This window comes from Perna viridis, chromosome 6 (assembly GCF_037379345.1).
Source record: "Perna viridis isolate PV_CMFRI_1.1 ecotype Kerala chromosome 6, ASM3737934v1, whole genome shotgun sequence".
Classification (NCBI taxonomy): domain Eukaryota; kingdom Metazoa; phylum Mollusca; class Bivalvia; order Mytilida; family Mytilidae; genus Perna; species Perna viridis.
In genome coordinates, this window is record NC_142450.1 from 48,302,205 (window position 1) to 48,322,309 (window position 20,105).

General features: G+C 34.7%; 1 protein-coding gene across 2 annotated transcripts; it reads right to left on the reverse strand.

Moving 5' to 3' along the window:
* Positions 1-7,782: 7,782 nt before the first annotated feature.
* LOC148615363 (uncharacterized) lies at positions 7,783-16,923 on the reverse strand. Of its 2 annotated transcripts, XM_088590276.1 has the most exons (8): positions 16,902-16,923; positions 16,364-16,379; positions 15,566-16,020; positions 14,281-14,612; positions 11,960-12,161; positions 11,480-11,674; positions 10,400-10,672; positions 7,783-8,779 (listed from the first exon to the last, which is right to left on the reverse strand). In XM_088590276.1, exons 3-8 carry the CDS (start codon positions 15,960-15,962, stop codon positions 8,460-8,462), a joined length of 1,719 nt encoding a protein of 572 aa, XP_088446402.1. In that variant the 5' UTR covers positions 15,963-16,020; positions 16,364-16,379; positions 16,902-16,923; the 3' UTR covers positions 7,783-8,459. The 2 variants fall into 2 exon arrangements, with proteins under 2 accessions (XP_088446402.1, XP_088446403.1); XM_088590277.1 differs by lacking the exons at positions 16,364-16,379; positions 16,902-16,923 and adding an exon at positions 16,413-16,491.
* Positions 16,924-20,105: the final 3,182 nt, after the last annotated feature.

The window sequence follows — 20,105 nt, forward strand, 5'->3', positions numbered from 1 at the left end:
GGTCGACAAATCTCGATTGCCACTAGAAAAAAGGGGATGGGTAGGGTCGGACAATTTAGCCTCCTGTGGCGGAGCACAAAGGTTCCTACTCCTATCGAATATCACAGCAGGGTTCTTTAACGTGCGAGGAACGTGGCATCTTTCCCAAAACGGAGCACCACTATGGTATGCGGTCAGGTTTTCCGTATTATAGCCAGACAACCCCAGCATGTAACACGCCAGGGATACCCCATTCCACCATCTGGGGCACACATCCCAGTTCCTCTGTGGGCAGAGCGCCTAGACCTCGGCTAGGTTTCTGAGCACTATTTAGTCGCCTTTTTACGACAAACTGAATGCTGCTCCAGGCCTATTCTTTTGACACCCGGGCCTGCACGGGACCTGTTTTTCTAGAAAGACCCGCCGAGTTGCTCATAAAAAGTCAAGTCCGGGGTAGACACATGAGGAAAGGAAAACCATGACCCGTTGAATAAATCAGTTTTCATGGTGCAGATGGATACACCATAACGATCCACGAGTTCATGATGACGACCATAAAACTTCTTTAGTGATGACTTCAATCTTGTAGCAACATAACCCTGTTCCAGAAGCCTATTTGTTAGAGCTCTAGCGCGATACAAAAAGTCTGCGTAGTTTCGGCAAGCTCTGGAATGAAATTATTCAATTGAAATATATATTCTTAATATTATTGCGTTATTCAGCATTGAAGGATTCCTCCACATGATTTCCTCCTGTTTCTAGTTTTAATTATGATTGTTAACTAAAGCACTGAGCGTTTCGTTATGCCTGAATGTTGAAGTGGTTTGGAATAGATTTACATATAACCATTTTACTGGTCTTCGTGTATAACCTTGCCATTAAAGTCGATTAATGTCAAAACTTTTACACATCACGATTAAATATAGGTACCAGTATTGCATTTCATATCCCTGAGCGGGTTTGTGTCAAATCATGGAAGGTATAAAAAAAAATATAGTACATTATCCTTTTGTTTCTTTGCAAACTAATGTTGTGTCAAAAGATATGAGCAACGACTTATAAAATAAAGCAAACATAACTCTATAAGAGGACAAACTCTTTGTTAAGAAAAATTAACGTTATAACATACAAATATTCCTCTGAAAATGGTTGGTTGGAGTGCAAAACGAAAGTGAAAATAGAGAAAATGACTGTTTATAGTTCAAGACTATTTTTCTGTCCGATCTTTGTGGAGTCACCCTACTATTTTGCGGAATATTCATGTTTCACATGTCCTTAGCCATGCTACATAAGTGACAGTTTTATTGAATACATTTATATATATTTTTTAAAATCCTAAAAATATGCACTTTACTATAGAAGTGTATGGGAATATCAACGCATGACTGAGATCTAAAGCATGTTTTACAGGTATGTGTACGAAAGTTCTTCTTAAAATATTAATTTCAATAAAAATCGTGCACTCGCACGGGTATTTAATTCTTTAAAGTATCTTAACGTTTTCTGCAATGTCATTGGTTATTAATATCTACAACATGTCTCTCCTAGTCTAATATCAACTGATCTGTCGCAGTGAATAAAAAGATCATTCCTTCAGCACATGCGTATGGAGTTTTCACATCACTACTCGTACGTTATGGCAGTGCTTGTCATAACTACGCAGACTTTATGTACCGCTCTAGACCTCATATAATAAGACTTCTTTTTAGAAGTCATTTTCCTTGATTACACTTATATTAAACACGTTTAAGAATGAATTGTACGATCAAAACTGGATTTGTCCATCAAACTCTCAAAGCAATCAAATTGTATTTCAATTTTAATCATCATTCACCTTCAGTTATGTTAATAATATTATTGTTACGTTCGATTAAAACCAGCATGTAAACGCGGGATCTGACCATGACATATCCTGAGCAGCGACTGGAAAGTTTCTGATCTGTAAACTTCTTGTATCACAACTACCATTTTTATAGCGACACACAAATGACTTCCACTTAATTGAACGAAATTGGTTTTATTATTGTTATACGCCAAAAAAAAAAAGAAAGAAAAAACATTATTACAGTAAGGTGGATTCTCTTAAAAGTCGTTTAAACTGGTCGTATTAATGGGGTAATACCTATTGGCCACTAAGTTCCCAACCTGGAACAAGCATTTTAAATTGAAAAAGATTTTAACAGCTAGCCAAAACTCTCGCTTCCATAAAAACAACATTTGTTTCAATGTAAGTGTTGCGCGGGAAACAGGTGCTGACTCACCGTTAGCCTCTACGACTATATCTTTTGTTCAAAAGTCGGGTCACAAGATCACGATGGCGTTTTGAAATAAGGCAGATAAAGCTTTGTATGTTGTTATTGTTAAAGACGACGTATGCTTGATATTTGTTTTAATGCAGTAATATTTGATAAAACGACATATTTAAGACACGCGTTTTCGATATGAACAAGAAAACTTATTAAACAGATTAAAAACGATTGAAGTATTTTTCATCAGCCAGATACGATTTCCGTAAAATGTAAATCATTTCAATATCATGTATAAATTCATGAAAGACTAAAAGATGGATACTAAGTTTCCTTTAGGGAATTATTCATATTAATCTTTTGAAAATTTAGCATATGCCATGGGTAATGAAAAAGTTACATCGATAAGTAGCATCTAAAAGAAACTCACTATAGAATCTCCGTTTGTGAAAAAAGTTATGATGGGAAATATCTCGTTCAGTAGATTTTTTTTGTTTGTTTATAGGTAAAACAGTTATAGAAAAAAAGAATGAAGGGGATTTGTTTCAGCCAATGTAGGTTATGATCTGCTGTGTAAAGTTAGAAAAAAATAACAATGATGTGAAAAATAAAGATGATTGGACAGAATTGTCTTCTGGTTCTTATCGATTAACTAAAAAGATGGTAAGAGTTTAGGTCAACTATGAAATGTTAGACCACATAGTATATGTACAAACCAGGTTATTGAGTATAAAAATTAGAAATATTCCCTATATCTTAATTTCTAATGTGTGACTGGACAAGTATTAAGAATTAATTCGAAATCAAAACGTTACTTCGTTTGGAATTATTAGAAATGCGGCGTGCTGCCCAATCGACGTTAATGACGTAATAGGGCCAAGCCAATTTATGAGTGATTGATTGTTGGGGTTTAACGCCCGAGCAACAATATTTCAGCTATATTCAGGCGATGAACATGAAATTGATGATAAAATGAACATGGAATGATGATGATGACAAAATGAAAAAAAATGGATGGGACACAAACACAATAGGGTCGACAAACTTCGATTGCCACTAAAAAAAGGGGGATGGGTAGGGTCGGGCAATTTAGCCTCCTGTGGCGGAGCGCAAAAGTTCCTACTCCTATCGAATATCACAGCAGGGTTATTTAACGTGCGCGGAACGTGGCATCTTTCCCAACATGATGCACCACTATGGTTTGCGGTAAGATTTTCCGTATTATAGCCCGACAACCCCAGCATGTAACACGCCAGGGGTACCCCATTCCTCCACCTGGGGCACACATCCCAGTTGCTCTGTGGACAGAGCGCCTAACCCCCGGCTAGGTTTCTGAGCACTATTTAGTCGCCTTTTACGACAAGCTTAGTGCTGCTGCAGGCCTATTCTGTTAACACCCGGACCTGCACGGAGCCCAAGCCAGTTTATACAAAATAACCTGGTTGCTCAAAGAGAAACAACCAAACAGAAATCTTGTTAAAAATCAAATTAAATCATTTAATGTAATTTAATGATATTCTGTTGCGAACGGTTAGATATTAGTTATATAGACATTTTTATTTGTTTTTTGTTAATTAAATTGTTTTTTTGGAAATTTGACCATCGATGGATTGGATTTTCGCATGTTGAACTGTTATTTTCATATTTGATTATTCATCTGGGATCTTTTGATCACAACAAAGGTCAGAACAGAAAAAAAACGTATGTACAATAGATTTATCTTTCATTTATTATTTTGAATTGATCAAAAAGTCTTTATCGATGTCGGAGTATTATTACTTTCCTTTATAGTTGAGTTTAATTTACTCAGTAGTTAATTACATTATTGTATTCAGGTCGCATTGAACGAAAGTCAATATCTTGAAAAGTCATATCTTGACCTACACTTAGAAATCGATGATAAAGGAAAACTATTGACCAAACTTTACGACAAACGTGATGACTTTTCATTCAGAATTATCAACTTTCCTTTCATCTGTGGCAACATCCCTTCGGCTCCTGCGTATGGAGTGTTCATATCACAACTCATACTTTATGCCAGAGCTTGTCGAATCTACGCAGACTTTTTGTATCGCGCTAGAACTCTAACAAATAGGCTTCTGGAACAGGGTTATGTTGCTACAAGATTGAAGTCATCACTACAGAAGTTTTATGGTCGTCATCATGAACTCGTGGATCGTTATGGTGTATCCGTCAGCACCATGAAAACTGATTTATTCAACGGGTCATAGTTTTCTTTTCCTCGTGTGTCTACCCCGGACTAGACTTTTTATGAGCAACTCGGCGGGTGTTTCTAGAAAAGCAGAGAACGCTTACCCTACCGGTGCACCTGGTCCATGCTCCCAGTTTTTAGTGGAGTCCTAGTTGCTCATTTACTTTTGTTATGTATGATTTTAGTTACTTTATGTTCTTTGTTGTGAATGTCTGTTTTCCATGTCTGGTCTTTGTCCCTGATTCTTTTGATTACCGCTATAACCTTGGTTCCATCGATTACTCTTTGAAACAATTACGACCTGTTATACTTTGGCATTTTACTATAACAAGCATGGTGTGAGTACTTTGGAACTCATTTTACTACAACAAAATGGTGTGAGATCAAAACAGCATGAGCTACATAAAAAGATTACTTTTAGATTAGAACCAAGAATTACTAAATCATACATAACAGTTTAATCTAAACTATCACTGGTGTACACGGATATGGTTTCTAAAAAAATCGATATAAAATGGTTTACTCTTATTTTGGTTATTGTTATCTATTGTGTAAATGGCAATGAAGTATTTAATGGAATATACGATGAACTGATGGGTATGACAGACAGAATTTACATTACTGAATAAGTAGCTTCCTTGGAAACTGTAAAATGTTATAACACTGACTATTAACAGAAGGTATAGAAATAATGTACATCAAAATCAATGAATAAATGAAAATATAAATCATGAAACATTTGACCAATAAGTTATAGTTAAAACGATTTTAAATGCTTCAATAAACTGGAAAAGTCTGAAAGATCTTGGAAGCATAAAGACAAGATTGGTACTAGATAAAGTATATTTGTAAGGCACCGACCATAAGAGAACGGGAAAGGGCTGCGATCTATAAAAAACTGTTCAAAATAATTTTCCTTACTCATAAATTTTTTTTTTAAAAGTCACTCTATATAACAAGGCAGATTCCAAAAATATTGAAATACAAATAAAAATGTTGCGTTTCTTAAAACATTCTTATTCTACTACAAATCCTAGACACCCAAGCCCCCTCAGAATAAAAAAGTCGGCGTTTTAAGTCTTACCCTACATCAAATACCATGCCCCTCAGAATAAAAAAGGCCGTGTCTAAGTCTTATCCTAAATAAAATCGCAGACACCAATGCCCCCTCAGGATAAAAATGATAAAGTTTATATTCTGTTTGTTAATGCTCTATTCAGATAGATTGTTAGCACTCCAGTTGGTACTAACTGTGCTCCTATTATAACCGTTTCATTTATTTCTCTCCTATTACAAATAACAGTTCAGGGCTGAATTTTTTAAATATCCTTTAAAACATAAAATGTTGCATGAATTTAAAAGACTTATAGATACAGATACATGTAAAATTGATGATTTTGGCTGTAAATAATCCCAACTTCGAAAACTATGTTCAAGATATCTACTAAAAAACTTAAGTTAACAAAGTATAACAATAATAGTACTAGTACACACTTTTTTATTCAAATATTATAATAAGGAAAAGCCGGCCTTAATACTAAAATTACTAAAAAGGTATGATTTTTATTTTCTTGTTGTAAATTTTCCATTGCTTAATGGTGATTTTCCTGAAGCCCTGAAACTGTTTCGTTTTGCTCGTATTTGTATTAAAGTGTCAGATTTTAAACAAAGTAACATATTTTGCACAGAAATGATATTTCACTAGGAGTATCGTTATCACAAACTTCTAACACATTTACGATACAAACATATGATAGTTATTACAGCTTCTTAATGAAAAAATGTTGCTGACCCATATTTTAACGGAAATACTGTCTTAAAGCACATACTAACAAACAAAATCCGATGGATTTATCAACTGCCCTTAGTAGATGTATTCGTAAAAGAAACGATTTTCAAATTATTGTCTATTATTTGAACCTTGTTTTCACAAAAAGATGTCCGACCTCTAATTGCATTCTGCGTAAAAAGTATTTAACTACATCAAATATTGCCTATTTATAACTTGTTGTTGAATCATGTTCATTGTAGCGGCCGACTATGTTTAATTATGGTATTTCCATTGTTTAATATGTTCTGACTTTCAGTAACTTAACGTTCATTAAGTGGATACTTTATTATGTCTACATGGTCTACAATCAGGAGATGTTGGTCATTAATGTGTCTTTGTGTCGTTATACTACTTTTACTTTGATTTTAAGAATTGTCATAGTTTTGTTACATTTTATGTGTGTTCACACTTGGTGAAGATCGTTTGGTGATCTATGAAAGTATATTTATTATTTAGGACGTTGGTTTTACACTGTGTTGTGTTTCACTATGTCAGTTCCCTTTTTTCTCTGTGCAAAACAAGCATGTAGGCTTTTGAATATTTTTTTTAATTGCCATTTATCATTGGAATACATTCAATTTTCATTTTTGTTTAAGTCTCTGGATTACTGATTTATCATGATCGAGTTTGCCCTACCGTACATCTACTTTTGAAATGTCTTTTTTTTTCTTTTTTTTTTTTTGTTGTTGTTGTTTAGTGAGGCTGTCCACTTCGGCTTAAATATCTAGGCTTTGATTTTCTGGCTGCTCTATTAATGACAAGGAGCTCACACTCAGTGTTGTAGAACAGTACCAGGTACACGACTCATCGACTGGGTTACTGTCGGTCACACGTACTGAATAGCAATAGGGACGGTGCAGACGTAGTTTTTGATGGATTGTGTGCAATTGAAATATTTTTGATTGAATCTAGTGAAAGGCACACATAGTTGTAACATACAATAAAAATGTTTTGTTCATTTGTTCGAATACTGGTTTCCTTTTTATTTCACTATGTTTACGCCTGGTTTCTTATATTTCACTATATATATATATATAAAAAAAAATTACCAAAATTTGTTCTGCTGTAAAATGATTTGACAATCTGTTGGTTTAAGGAATACCCGACCTCAAATAACTAAGGTTTGAATTTTTTTATTAATAAATGTCTTTAATTTTTAACAGGTTATACGAAATAACATGGTTTCGGCAGTTTACAGTTATAAACCGCGAAGCATTCCTTATAATTTCATTTTTAATGAACAATAGTCCATATAATAATAACTGATTCGCAAGCGAAATGGAAGTTAGTTTTGGGATTGTTTGAATCGCGGAGTGTGAACCAATTGAATGTGTGAACGAATCTTCTAAGATAAACAAAACAAACCTACTTTAAAGGACGATATGGCGTAACACAATAAATTCACCAGCGTATAACCTAATTAAAAAATAGTAAATGCTTTCAGAGATCACCAAAAGGTCTTTAACATGAGGACATGTAAATATAATAGGGGTTGTAAATACCAAGATATCAGGTTCACTATGTTTATACTTTATTAGATGTCTAAAGGTTCAACCCTGCAATTACATACAATACACAAAGACAAATAGACATGTCACACACAGAAAACTTAAAGAGCCCCTGCATTACAACGATTAAACACACAGCTTAGCTGTTCTACTCAAAATAATGTATCATACCAAATATAACGGGTAACTCTAATATGCACTATCAATATACCAAATATCAATTATGGAAAATAGAAAGCTAAATACATGTAGTTTAAAGGAGACGTGACACAAAATATCATTTTTTAAACGTTTAAATTCCTAAAAACTATAATAGTATGTTTAGATACGAGTATAACAAACGTTTTCTCATCAGGTTAGCGCTAAATAAAGTTAGAATGATTTATTTTTGTTATCACGACGACCTAATTAATATGCATAAATGAAAACCGGAAGTTTCATCCACTTACCATATATGAAAGTGCTACGTCACGGTTTTAGAGTGTATGTGCACTGTTCAACTAGAGTAGTATAGCTATAGAGGTTGACAGTGAGTTTTTTCGCGCAATGTATTAAAATTGACTCAGTTTACAAAAGGGGAACATTTCTTTATATGCTTCTACGGTCCTAGTCATTTAAATAAAAAAAAAACATGTTCATGTCAATAAAAATATTATTTAGAAAAATAATTCTTAATACAGTGTTTACTGAATGCTACAGTTATTTACAGATTTCCAGGTGTGACCAGAGGATTTTGTTTTATCAATACATTTATAAGATTCCTTTGGTAATCCTTTCATCTCATATTGTAAATCAAAGCCACGTGCCGTAGTTTCTAATGCATCAACATGATCTTGCACAATTTGACTGAAGGAATTCTCAGTTGCTGGTCTAGATATATTATGGGCAGTGGGTGCGACGATCGCCACCTGTCGATTGGAATCGTCGGAGATGTATGTTGAATCGCTACTGTAGTCACTGCACTCGATGGCTGATAAACCGTGCGATGTACATGGCATCGTTTCTGTCAAAAAGGTGGTAAGTTCAGTTTCATTCATTTTAAACTAAGACAAGATACTACTTTTAAAGATTGAGTTCTTTAACCCAAATGTATTTGCTGTGTACTGTTGTTTCTTTTAATCAAATGATACTATTTAGTATGTCAGTAAAACTGGAAAATATGGTAGAGTTGCCAAATTTGTACATGGCGGAGCTGGACAAAATCTGTAGTTAACGTGGCCTTACATTGATGGATATAAGAAAAACTATTCACACTGGTCACATGACCTAAACAGAAAATTTGCCGATTTCGACACAGTAATCCTTTGTTGAGATCGCTCAACTCAATCTCAAATTAATAATTTATGTATATATGTGACAAAAATGCAGTTTATTTATCACAAATCATTTGCAGATTGTTAAAATTCTCAAATTTATAATAATATATCCATTTGCAGGCGCGTAGCTGAGGCCAAATTGAAGTGTAGGCAGGGGGTCTGGGGGCCAAGCCCCTCCAAAGCTCCGCGGAGATAGCGTTTTAGAGCATAATTTATTCCTCTCCTGAATATATTTTACGTAAAAAAAAATGGCAAAATTAAGTGCAGGCGGAAGTTTTTTTGCCTAACGGCAGCTACGAGCCTGAAATTTTGTTTGGTTTAGAGTAGGAAACATTATTGGAAATCATCACTTCACACTTGCGGTTGTTATAGTAAATATACACGCTTTCTCAGTTTCTGGGTGTTTTCGGCGAGGTACGCGCTTTTGGTATATAAACCGGCAGTTCCATGCAGAATTGGTGGGGAAACGCTCTTGGACCCACGTGGGGTCTGAGAGTAGGCAAGAGCGTCAACATAGCAGCCCAGCCGCTTGTAGGACATACTCCGAGTTCTTCGGTCAAGTATCCCGAAGGCTGGGCTCCGTTACCTTCTACTACTAACTGGCATTAATAACAGAATCCCCGTAAGGGGAGGTCGTGCGAGATCTGTAAGGATAGTCAAGACCGTAAAAACCCCCAATCATCATCGCAAAATTGGTTCAGTTTGTTGGTTTAATTCCACATAGAAAGATTAAAATTATTAAAACCGAGAGACGCCAGAATTGAAAGACAAAGATAGTTCAGAAGTAAGATTGGTAAACTAAAGCTGAGAAGTTCCAATTTAATTTTGAAGTTTGTGGTTTACAAGCAAGCGGTTTCAAGAAGCTTTCAGGATAGTTGCAAATTACCGGGTTGTTCGATACTGTAATTTCTCTATCTATGGGCTTGCTTGAGACATTGTATTTCAAAGACTAAGTGTCTCGGAAGCTATGTGTTCCGAGACTAAGTGTTCGGGGAGGAAGTTGCTCCGACACTAGGTCTCTCGGAAACAAGGTGTTCAGAGACTAGATGTCCGGGAGCTAGGTGCTCCAGGAACTTAGATTAGGGCTAAGTGGTTAGTTGATTTGCTTGGTATATGCGTTCGTTGTGTATGCTTCTTGTTTTATTGGAAGTTCGGATAATTTAGAACAATCAAGTTTTAATATGTGTCATAAATATTGAAGCACCTTAGATTCTGTGAAAACAGATACGAACGGCATTTCAACTTTTTTGAATTTGATAAGTATTCAAACACGCCGAAAACGTTACATATATACTACATGTACTTACTTTTGATCTCAGTTACAATAAATGACTGTTTTGTAGCATCAAGAGCATCACAAAGAGCTGAAATACCATTGCTCCTGGTGGCAAGGACATTGACGAGTCGCAGCAACTTATCTTCTTCTGTCTGAGCTTCTGATACATACATTTGGGTCGTCTCTGTCAGGGTATGTGACGACAGTAAGTAGGGGACGAGATCACTAATCCGATAAATGTGGTCTAAAAGGAATGGAATCTTCTCGTGCAAGTACAATACCTGTAACTTTGACATAGGTTTTCCTGAAATAATAAGACTATATATGTTCATCAATAACCTGATTATGAAACCTTGGGAAATTTTGGACTATAAGCAAAAGTTTATGACCGCCGTTGTCTCAAATTCGATTCCATTTTAACTTTTCTCCTTGCATATGTTTGGCTAAACTTTAAGATCACCGTTGTCTCGACTCTCTCTTGGCAACATATCTTTTTAAGCTTCCTATGTGTTGAGTCGTTGTACTGATGGTCTAGCTGAGGTGCTCTCTATATGGCTTAGGTAATGGAGTTACTGCTACAGAACTGCAGTTTCGTTAGTTTAACTACACATTCTGTGTACATAGATATACGTAAATTTAAAAATGAATATGGTCTACAGTTATTGTGCTATATACATGCATATAAGTCAGCTGAAAAAACTTCAAAATTTTAGTTTTAGACTTCAATTTTAAACGTAAGCACACACATCAAGCGAAACCCTTTCAGTGATATATAATAAATTAGGGAATGCATGACGGATCTGACTGAATTAAATAGTGTGATGCTTGTTAGAGTGCATATAATTGCTTCATACCTCCAATATCTACCGCAGTATCCTCCATTTCATTGCTTCATACCTCCAATATCTACCCCAATGTCCTCCATATAATTGATTCTTACCTCCAATATCTACCCAATGTCCTCCATTTATTTGCCTCATACCTCCAATATCTACCCCAATGTTCTCCACATAATTGACTCTTACCTCCAATATCTACCCCAATGTCCTCCATTTAATTGCTTCATACCTCCAATATCTACCCCAATGTCCTCCATATAATTAATTCATACCTCCAATATCTACCCCAATGTCCTCTAGAGCATTCAACAATGAAACAAATGTCCCATGCATTCTAGCCTTAGGATGCCAGAATTTGACAGTTTGCCAAAACATTTCTTCATATCCATGTTTTCTGTATTCTTCAACAACATCCAGCTCCTCTGTTGTTAAATCCAATGTCCGACCAAAGTGACGAATGTTTGGACCTTCAAAATAAGCAAACCATCTACATGTACACATGTATATACTTGTTATCATGAGAAAGTAAGGGTGGATTATCCAAGCACGGGCTTAATAACCTTATATGATTGGAACTACATTGAAAACTAATTTGGTTCCAATAATGTGTTTTAATAGCTTTTGAATGTTGTTTTATTTTTAATTGTTTTTTACAGTTTCAGTCTTCCGTGACATTTTCATAATTTTTTATTATCAATAAAGGATAGTAACTCTACATTGTAACCAAGCAAATAACACTGCAAGAAACATACCAATCATTTTAGTATACTTTTTACAGAATGACTTCAGTTCAGAGGGCATCATTTGAGCGTCTGGCTGTTCTGTGTTATTCTTGGTAACTTTGTTGTTTAGATTCAGAACAAGCATATATATCTTATTAATGTGATCTTCTATCGATCTCGTCTTCATACCGTGATCAATATTGTCCGTTGAGTTTTCGTCACTTGAACAATTCTTTAAATAAACAAAGTCCGTTTGATTTTATGATAGACGCAGGCTTCTTGACATTAACTTGCACGAAAACGTAATTTATATGTTGTTGGTAGTGATCACACAACAAACAAGTTTTGAGTTAGTTTATATGTTTAATGCGTTAACTAACGAAACTTTTGTTTTTAAATACAAAAAAAATACCAATCATATATATTGAAAATTTCAATATGCTGTACACATTTTTAAAGGAGTCATCTTTCATCAGCAGCATTAAATATAAAGGAAGATCTCAAAAATAATTGTAAAATCAACCAAGAAATGAATAAGTATAGAGTAATTACGTTTACTGGTGCCATCTTTACTATGAGGAGACTGTCAACTTTCATCCACATGCAATCTTAACGACTAATGTACATGTAACACTTTGAGATGTTCGTGTTGGAAAGCAAAGCTAATATTTTCAACTAAATACCACAAATAGAATCTTACTAAGTGTTGTAATAAGTAAAGTGATCCTTAAGAAAATTTGAAAATTATTCAAAATATCTGTCATTGAAAAAAATTTTTTTTTTCATTGTTTTAACTTGATCACATATTATAGATCGATTGAATAAAATATTTTATAATGTAGTTTGAATTCAATGTTCAAACAATTTTTATAGTTTAAAATGACAGGACAATCAAGAACCCTACTAACTTAAATTTATAGTACGATTCTAGATCCTACTAGAAATTCAGTTTATATAAATACTAAATAAAACAATGTTTTGTGACATTAATAGTAGACCTGGGGTGAATCAATTTTCCCATGATTCAATTTTATTAAAATTTGTACATTTCTGTCATTTTTTAAAAAGAAAATTCACCATGCAGATTTTGAACAATGAGGACTAAAACATTGCTATTTTTAGAAATCTGAATCATTGGCCAAACTGAACCATATCTGGTATTTTGGGGTCATTTTGAAATTATATTTAAATAGATAACTGAATATGAAGTCAAATTCACTTTAAAAAAAATAACATATAAGATTTAACATGAAATTTTTGTTCTATCTATTTTGTAGAAGAGATATTAAGCTTTAATTTACCAAAATAACAAAAAGGGGGTAATGTTTAGCTATTTGCTGAAATAAAAAACCTATACTTTGCAAAAAATCCATGCAAATCAATAAACAAATTTTCAGAAAAGTTCACCGTGTAGTTTTTAAAAAAAATGTTTTAATGGTTGTAGGCTAGGGCATTATTTTTTTTTTTTTAAAATTAAGCATTATGGCTCAAATCATGTTAATATTCAATCAGGTTACCAAATATCAAATGATGACTTATATTGATGAAATAGCATTGCCGGGCACAACTTGAGTCAACTACTGTTGCAAATTAATGCCACACAAATATTCTTACTTTAGCACGAAAGGACAACTTATATACTATAAAATATAGTTCAATGCTGGATAGAGACGTACGCTGAACAAAGCAACAAAATGAAAACAGAAACTTGAAGTCTTATAAGGAATTATAAAAAGTACACTTTTTTTAACTTTAAAAAGTTCAGGAGTTATATAACTGTTACAGTGTATTGGTTAGCCATACCGTCTCGTGACAGAGATTTTTTTCATATTTTAATTTGAATACTTTATCTAAAGCCTTAAAGGATCTTGATTTGCGAAAGAGGGCATCATTTCAAATATTAATATATATTTTTCAATGTACCTATTTGACACATAATCAATACTTCAAAAAAGCAGAGTTACTGGCCTGGCATCTTTGTTCCAGAAGTTGAACACTTTCTTGGAGTTATTTACCCAAAAATATGACCTGAAATTGTCGACCAAAAAGTACAAAATTTACTATATATCTGAATTTTAGCAACTTGAAGCAACTCTTTTGTCATTTTAATGAAAGACTTATCAAAAGTCTTTATGTTTTCTGATTTTTTATGAACTGGTTCAGAAGTCTCCAATTTGTAATTAAATCTTTCAACACTTTATGATTAGTTTTCAGTTGTATTTTTGGCTAATGAAATCCTTTATCGCCCCCTTTCTTTTAGTTTTGCACTACGATTTAATTCCAGTTGACAATCTGTTTTATGTGTAAAGTTTTGACACCCTTATCACAATGATAAGCAATACACGACTCACCTCGTAACCATGCGCTGTTGATGTATGAAGTGTATTTTGCAATAAATGAAAACTTCTCTTGAGTGCCCTATACTTGTCAGTTATCTGCCGTAGTTGTCTTTGTAACTTATTCTTTTCACCAAACTGAAATTCTAAATTACTGGAAATAGTCTCCCCTTCTATCATGTACATGTGTCGTGCAATTTTCATGTCATGATTTGCACTACTTAACTCTTGCTGTACGCTTTTTAATCGGTTGTGTAAACTGATCTCGTGTTGAAGACTTTCCTCTCTCTCTAACGCCCGGATGTATTCCAAGGCTTCGTCTTTACGCTTTGACCCCGCAGCACCAGCTATATCGTATAAATCATAGCTTACAATTGGTGTATTGGCTTGATCTGGTTTGATTATGGAACACTATATTTACTAGAAATCACTATTGTATATGATGAAAAGTGGAGATAAAAACATAATGATTCTTGCGTTAAGCAGATCAAACAAACGTTTATAAATGATTTCTGGTATCATAAAAACAAATAACAAATAACGTTACGAATCTTAAATAAGATTTTAAGTTTTTGTTTTGTTTGTTGGGGTTTAACGTCCGAGCAGCAATATTTCAGCTATATTCAGACAATGAACATGAAATGGATGATCAAATGAACATGAAATGATAAAAAAAGGATGGGTCACAAGGATAATAGGGTCGACAAATTTTGATTGCCACTAGAAAAAGGTGGGATGGGTAAGGTCGGGCAATTTAGCCTCCTGTGGCGGAGCGCAAAGATTCCTACTCCTATCGAATACCACAGCAGGGTTCTTGAACGTGCGAGGAACATGGCATCTTTCCCAACACGGTGCACCACTATGGTTTGCGGTCAGGTTTTCCGTATTATAGCCTGACAACCCCAGCATGTAACATGCCAGGGGTACCCCATTCCACCACCTGGGGCACACGTCCCAGCTGCTCTGTGGGCAGAGCGCCTAGCCCCCGGCTAGGTTTCTGAGCACTATTTAGTCGCCTTTTACGACAAGCTTAGCGCTGCTGCAGGCCTATTCTTTTGACACCCGGACCTGCACGGGGTAAATAAGATTTTAAAGTTGTGTAGCCACGGTAAGTGTCATGCATGATCAGTTCATAAGTAAAGCAACGAATTACCTAAATTTTAATTCGTAGTTTTTGAGACTACATAAACAAAAAAGAAGTAATACACAAGTGGTAAACAGATATACCAAAAAGTCATTCAATTTCACGACAAGGAGACCAATTGAAAATATTTGTGAGATAACTTTGAGCTTTCCATACCTTGCGTTATGTATTCCTCAATTTTGGACGATAATTTCAGTAAAACCTTATCGAAATGTTTTCTCCCACAAAGTTTTGGTAAACTACGTAGTAGCGGGGGTATATCCTTTTTCTTCCGACAATCTATCAGTAGACTTTTTCTCTCGTAGCAAATAGCTAATGCAGCATCATACATGTACTCTGGTGACTCTAGAAATTTATCAGTGAAAACTATAATAATAAAATCTGCCATTCTGACCGCTTTTCTTTTGTTATCCAAGGCGCTTCCATCGGCAAGAAAATCTCTTTCACCATAGGTTATTCTAGTGTTATAGTTTTCTATATGATTGATAATTCTCTTAGACTTAGTTCTTCCTCTGTTATCGCCTCCATCTGATAGGTATATATTAAATTCCATGGTTTTTGCTACGATTAGATTTGATCATGAGATCCATAGAAGCAGATCTCCAATGGTGCTGGAGAGAAAAGAGTTTTAAGAGTTTTACAACCAACCTTCTAATAACACATATAATAAGATTGAATATAATTTATGCAAAGGCTGCAGCATAAACTTGTTTTTACAGTAGTAAGTATTAAATATATGCATACTATGCAATAATGTATAGACCCGGAAAATAACGCAACTGTCTTGAGCAATGATACTGACTTGCACTGAGCATAACAACCTATAGTTTCTGGTATTCAAATGTATAATTGTATAAGTAAAAATGATACATGTTCAGTTATCCAAGATATTGAATTTGTACAAATATGTAGTTGTACAAATTTATAATAGTAAAGTAAGGTACAAATACTTACATAAATGATGTTTGTACTAAGGAAGAAAAAATAAATATATTGGAAATACCTGACAGTCTAAATATATCCATCATAAATTGTTATTTAAACATGTCCAGAAATGTGTCTACTTCCTGAATGATTTAAACTTCTTTTCTATGTTGATACTGGTATTAATATAAAGAAAATATTTAGAATACTTTCAAAACATAAAGTGGACTTATATTCAAATATATTTATTTAATTTTTAATAGATCATGATATGTGGTTCACTATATATTAGTTCTTTGCAGCAATATCTGTGTCAGAGGCGGATCCAGAGATTCTCAAAAGAGCTTCCCCTCAACTAGCCTAATAGAGGTACCCGGCTCTGTAATGGCTCATTGATTTCGTATATAATCAAGCGAATTCTTCCGACCTAAGGGGGGCTTGGATCTGCCTTTGTGTGTAAATTCATTGTATATGTTTGATTTACACTGGCCCATAAATAATTAAACAAAACTATATCGAAAGGATTATCCACGCTGTCACTCTTGCAAACTGCAAAGAAAAATCTTACCCTAGCTGTGCAGTTGAACTTCGGAAGCGTGGATTACTATCCTCGCGTCTGCATCTAGGTGCGAGTTGTGACGTACCGGTTGCTACACTTACCCTGTCTGTGCAGCTGAGCTCTTGAAAGGGTGGAGTACCGGTTGCTGTACTCACCTTTCTAATGAATTTGCTTCTAGAAGTGGAGTACCAAGTTCTACAATACTACACATTTCTTTTGTGAGCAGCTATGCAAGGAAGGGATAGGGTACCAGTTGCTACACCTATTCTACCAACACATTTACCCCTACAGGGGTGGACTGAGCAGCTGTCCGAGGAAAGGATGGGGTGCCGGTTAATGCACGTTTATTATAAGTGCATGTGCTCTTGTAAGGTAAACTGACAGTTGCTACATCCACCATACACAAGCCAATTTGTTTCAGATGATTATTTACATGAGTTTCACGTGATCCTTTGTATGATCTATTGAATTAATAAGTTTTCAAAGGTATTCTATTCCATTTCTTCTAGTATGCCGGTGGCGTTTAATAGCTCTTTTATAAAGTTCTAGATTAACGAATGCCCCGTAGCATTATTATGTGCATGTGAACGTTATCGCTTTTTATCTTGGCATTTGCACGATTACGATTGCTTTACTTACATTTTATAAAATAATTTCACTTAATCCTGTTGGACGTGTTTTTATTGATATTTTGTTTGAGTAAACAAGATGTACTTACTAAGTAGTATACTACGAGTTTTAGAAGTCGCACTTTTCGGGGGAGCACCCCAAAGCGCATGTGCATGACATCACATCCGGTGGTCGTGGACCGGAAGTGATCGGTAGGGGAAGGGGCCGGAAGTGGACCTTAAATATGACCGGAAGTGGACTTAGATGGGGACCAATTTAGTGAATGGGGACCTTTTGGTGTAGGAAGGGGGCTTACAGGTTAGGAAGGAGGAAACGAGCTCTATAGGTATCCTCATTAAGTTCTTACTTTGTGTCATTATATAGTAGGATGTAAACAGTTAAGTATAAAAAGGGGGAGGCGTATTATGACTAGAGTTATCTGTCTTTGTTTAAATTGATTTTTTTATTTCTACATTTTCATAAACATCAATTGGTTTTTAATTATTTTTTGTAAATTAATTGTTCGTAATTTCATTGTCATTGTGTAATGATGTCAAATTGAATTGGCACTTTGAATAAATGTTTTTGTTTTTTTTTTAACGTATAGATTTAAGTTGCTTTGTAGTTAAGGAATACATTTATGTTATTCGGATTTTTGATATTTTTTTTAATTGTTTTGATTATTTTTGTGTAATTTATTTATTTGTTTGTGATTTTTTGTGATGTTCAATGGATTGTGTAATTCTTTTGAATAGGTGTCTCACTGATTAGACAGATGTTTAAAATTTCCTATTTTACTGGTGATTTGCCCATGCATTGATTTTTAACCGCTTTATTGTGCTTCATGAGTAAATTACTGGGAAACAATTTTGTTTTCTCATTGTCTTAATTATTTTTGTTTAATAATATTTAATATTTTTTTGTATTCTGTTTGAATAATTAACAATGCTTTTTTATCATTTCTCATGTCGAGGTTATACTGACAATTGTAAAATTTACATGTAGTACATGTACAATTGATGTTTTCATTTGGAACGTTAAGAGCTTTTGAATGGTGTATTACTTTTCATTTTTATTATAATTAATTTTTTTATTGTCGACCATTTCATCACCTATTCAATGTTTACAAACACACAACACACTCTACCTTTTCATTTTATATGGGGCTCTATCAGGTAAACCTTTTTTCTTTTTTTACAATATATATTTCAGTGTGTACATGTCGCATGTACTTGTTCCGATGTTATGGGAGTAAACCATTGACCTACGGAGTTTTATTTTTCTCTCCATATTTTCATTTGTCATTTTTTATCTACGCTCCCTTTTTTGGTTTAAAATTTGAGCCGGCCTTGTATGTCCGTTTAATGTTTGTCTTTTGGTTTTTTTTATAAGGATTTTGGATTTTTTACAGCTCAATGTTTTCAAGTCACTTAGACACAAACATAATTTGACGCTTTGACCCTTGTTATAAGGCTCTAGCAGGTAAACGCTTATGAAGTGTTTATGTTTGATATGCTATCGCTAACGGTTTTGTAACCCCCCACTTATTTGTAAGGTGGGAGTCCCTTTTTCTTTTTTTAGTGTAATTGTACTATACAACTAGATATACCTATTTTTATCTATTTTATTTACGATTTCATTGTTCTACGTTCTCGCAGTTATTCCAAGACACATCTGGGCACCCATAATCGGAAGTGGACCACCGACCCTTGGGACTTTGACCATTCTAACCACTGAGTTTTTACCCTTTCCACCGCTTGCTAAAGTGTATTAGTTCGACGCGGACGAGTTTGAGATGGGATCGGCCTCCTTATTAGCGTCGTCCTATGGATTCAAATGATTTTAATTGCGACCAATGAAACTGAGGCTTCCGATGACAAATTGCGTTTGACGGTGCGGTGGATAAACAGCTCGGCATTATATGCAGACTTCAAGAAGAGAAAAGGTAAGAATCTTAATCTAGAAGTTAGCTTTACTAACTTGGCGCCTGGTTTCCTCCGGGGGTTGGGTCTATTGGAGTGTTTGTTTGTGTTGAACCCAAACCTCGAAGTAAGCTCGCGGCAAAAGAATGCAATCCAGGGATAAAGACCCGACATCAAGAACGGACATACATAACAAAGAACATAGAGTAACTACAATCATACATACAAAGTAACAAAAGCAATGGAGCAACTCGGACACCACTAAAAACTGGGAGCATGGACCAGGTGCACCGGTAGGGTAAGCGTCCTCTGCTTTTCTAGAAAGACCCGCCGAGTTGCACGTATAAAATCAAGTCCGGGGTAGACATACGAGGAAAGGAAAACTATGACCCGTTGAATAAATCAGTTTTCATGGTGCAGATGGATACACCATAACAATTCATGAGTTCATGATGACAACAATAAAATTTCTGTAGTGATGACTTCAATCTTGTAGCAACATAACCCTGTTCCAGAAGCCTATTTGTTCAACGCCTTTTTAATCAAAGAAGATCAATAGCTCTAATCTAATTTTTTGTCGTCATTACTTCCGAAGATTGCCGACAGGACATTCACCTGGGTTACAAATACTTTCATCTTGGTTAAAAACAGCAAAAACGGATTCACAGGTAAACACGTGTCT

Bases quoted from the DNA above. Each gene is read 5' to 3' on its own strand.
- LOC148615363 (XM_088590276.1), bottom strand. From the start codon at position 15,962: ATGGAATTTAATATATACCTATCAGATGGAGGCGATAACAGAGGAAGA. The intron at 14,613-15,565 runs GTATGGAAAGCT...TATACGATATAG, and splicing joins TGAGGAATACATAACGCAAG to CTGGTGCTGCGGGGTCAAAG. The intron at 8,780-10,399 runs GTAAGTACATGT...CCTTTTTGACAG, and splicing joins TATTGTAACTGAGATCAAAA to AAACGATGCCATGTACATCG.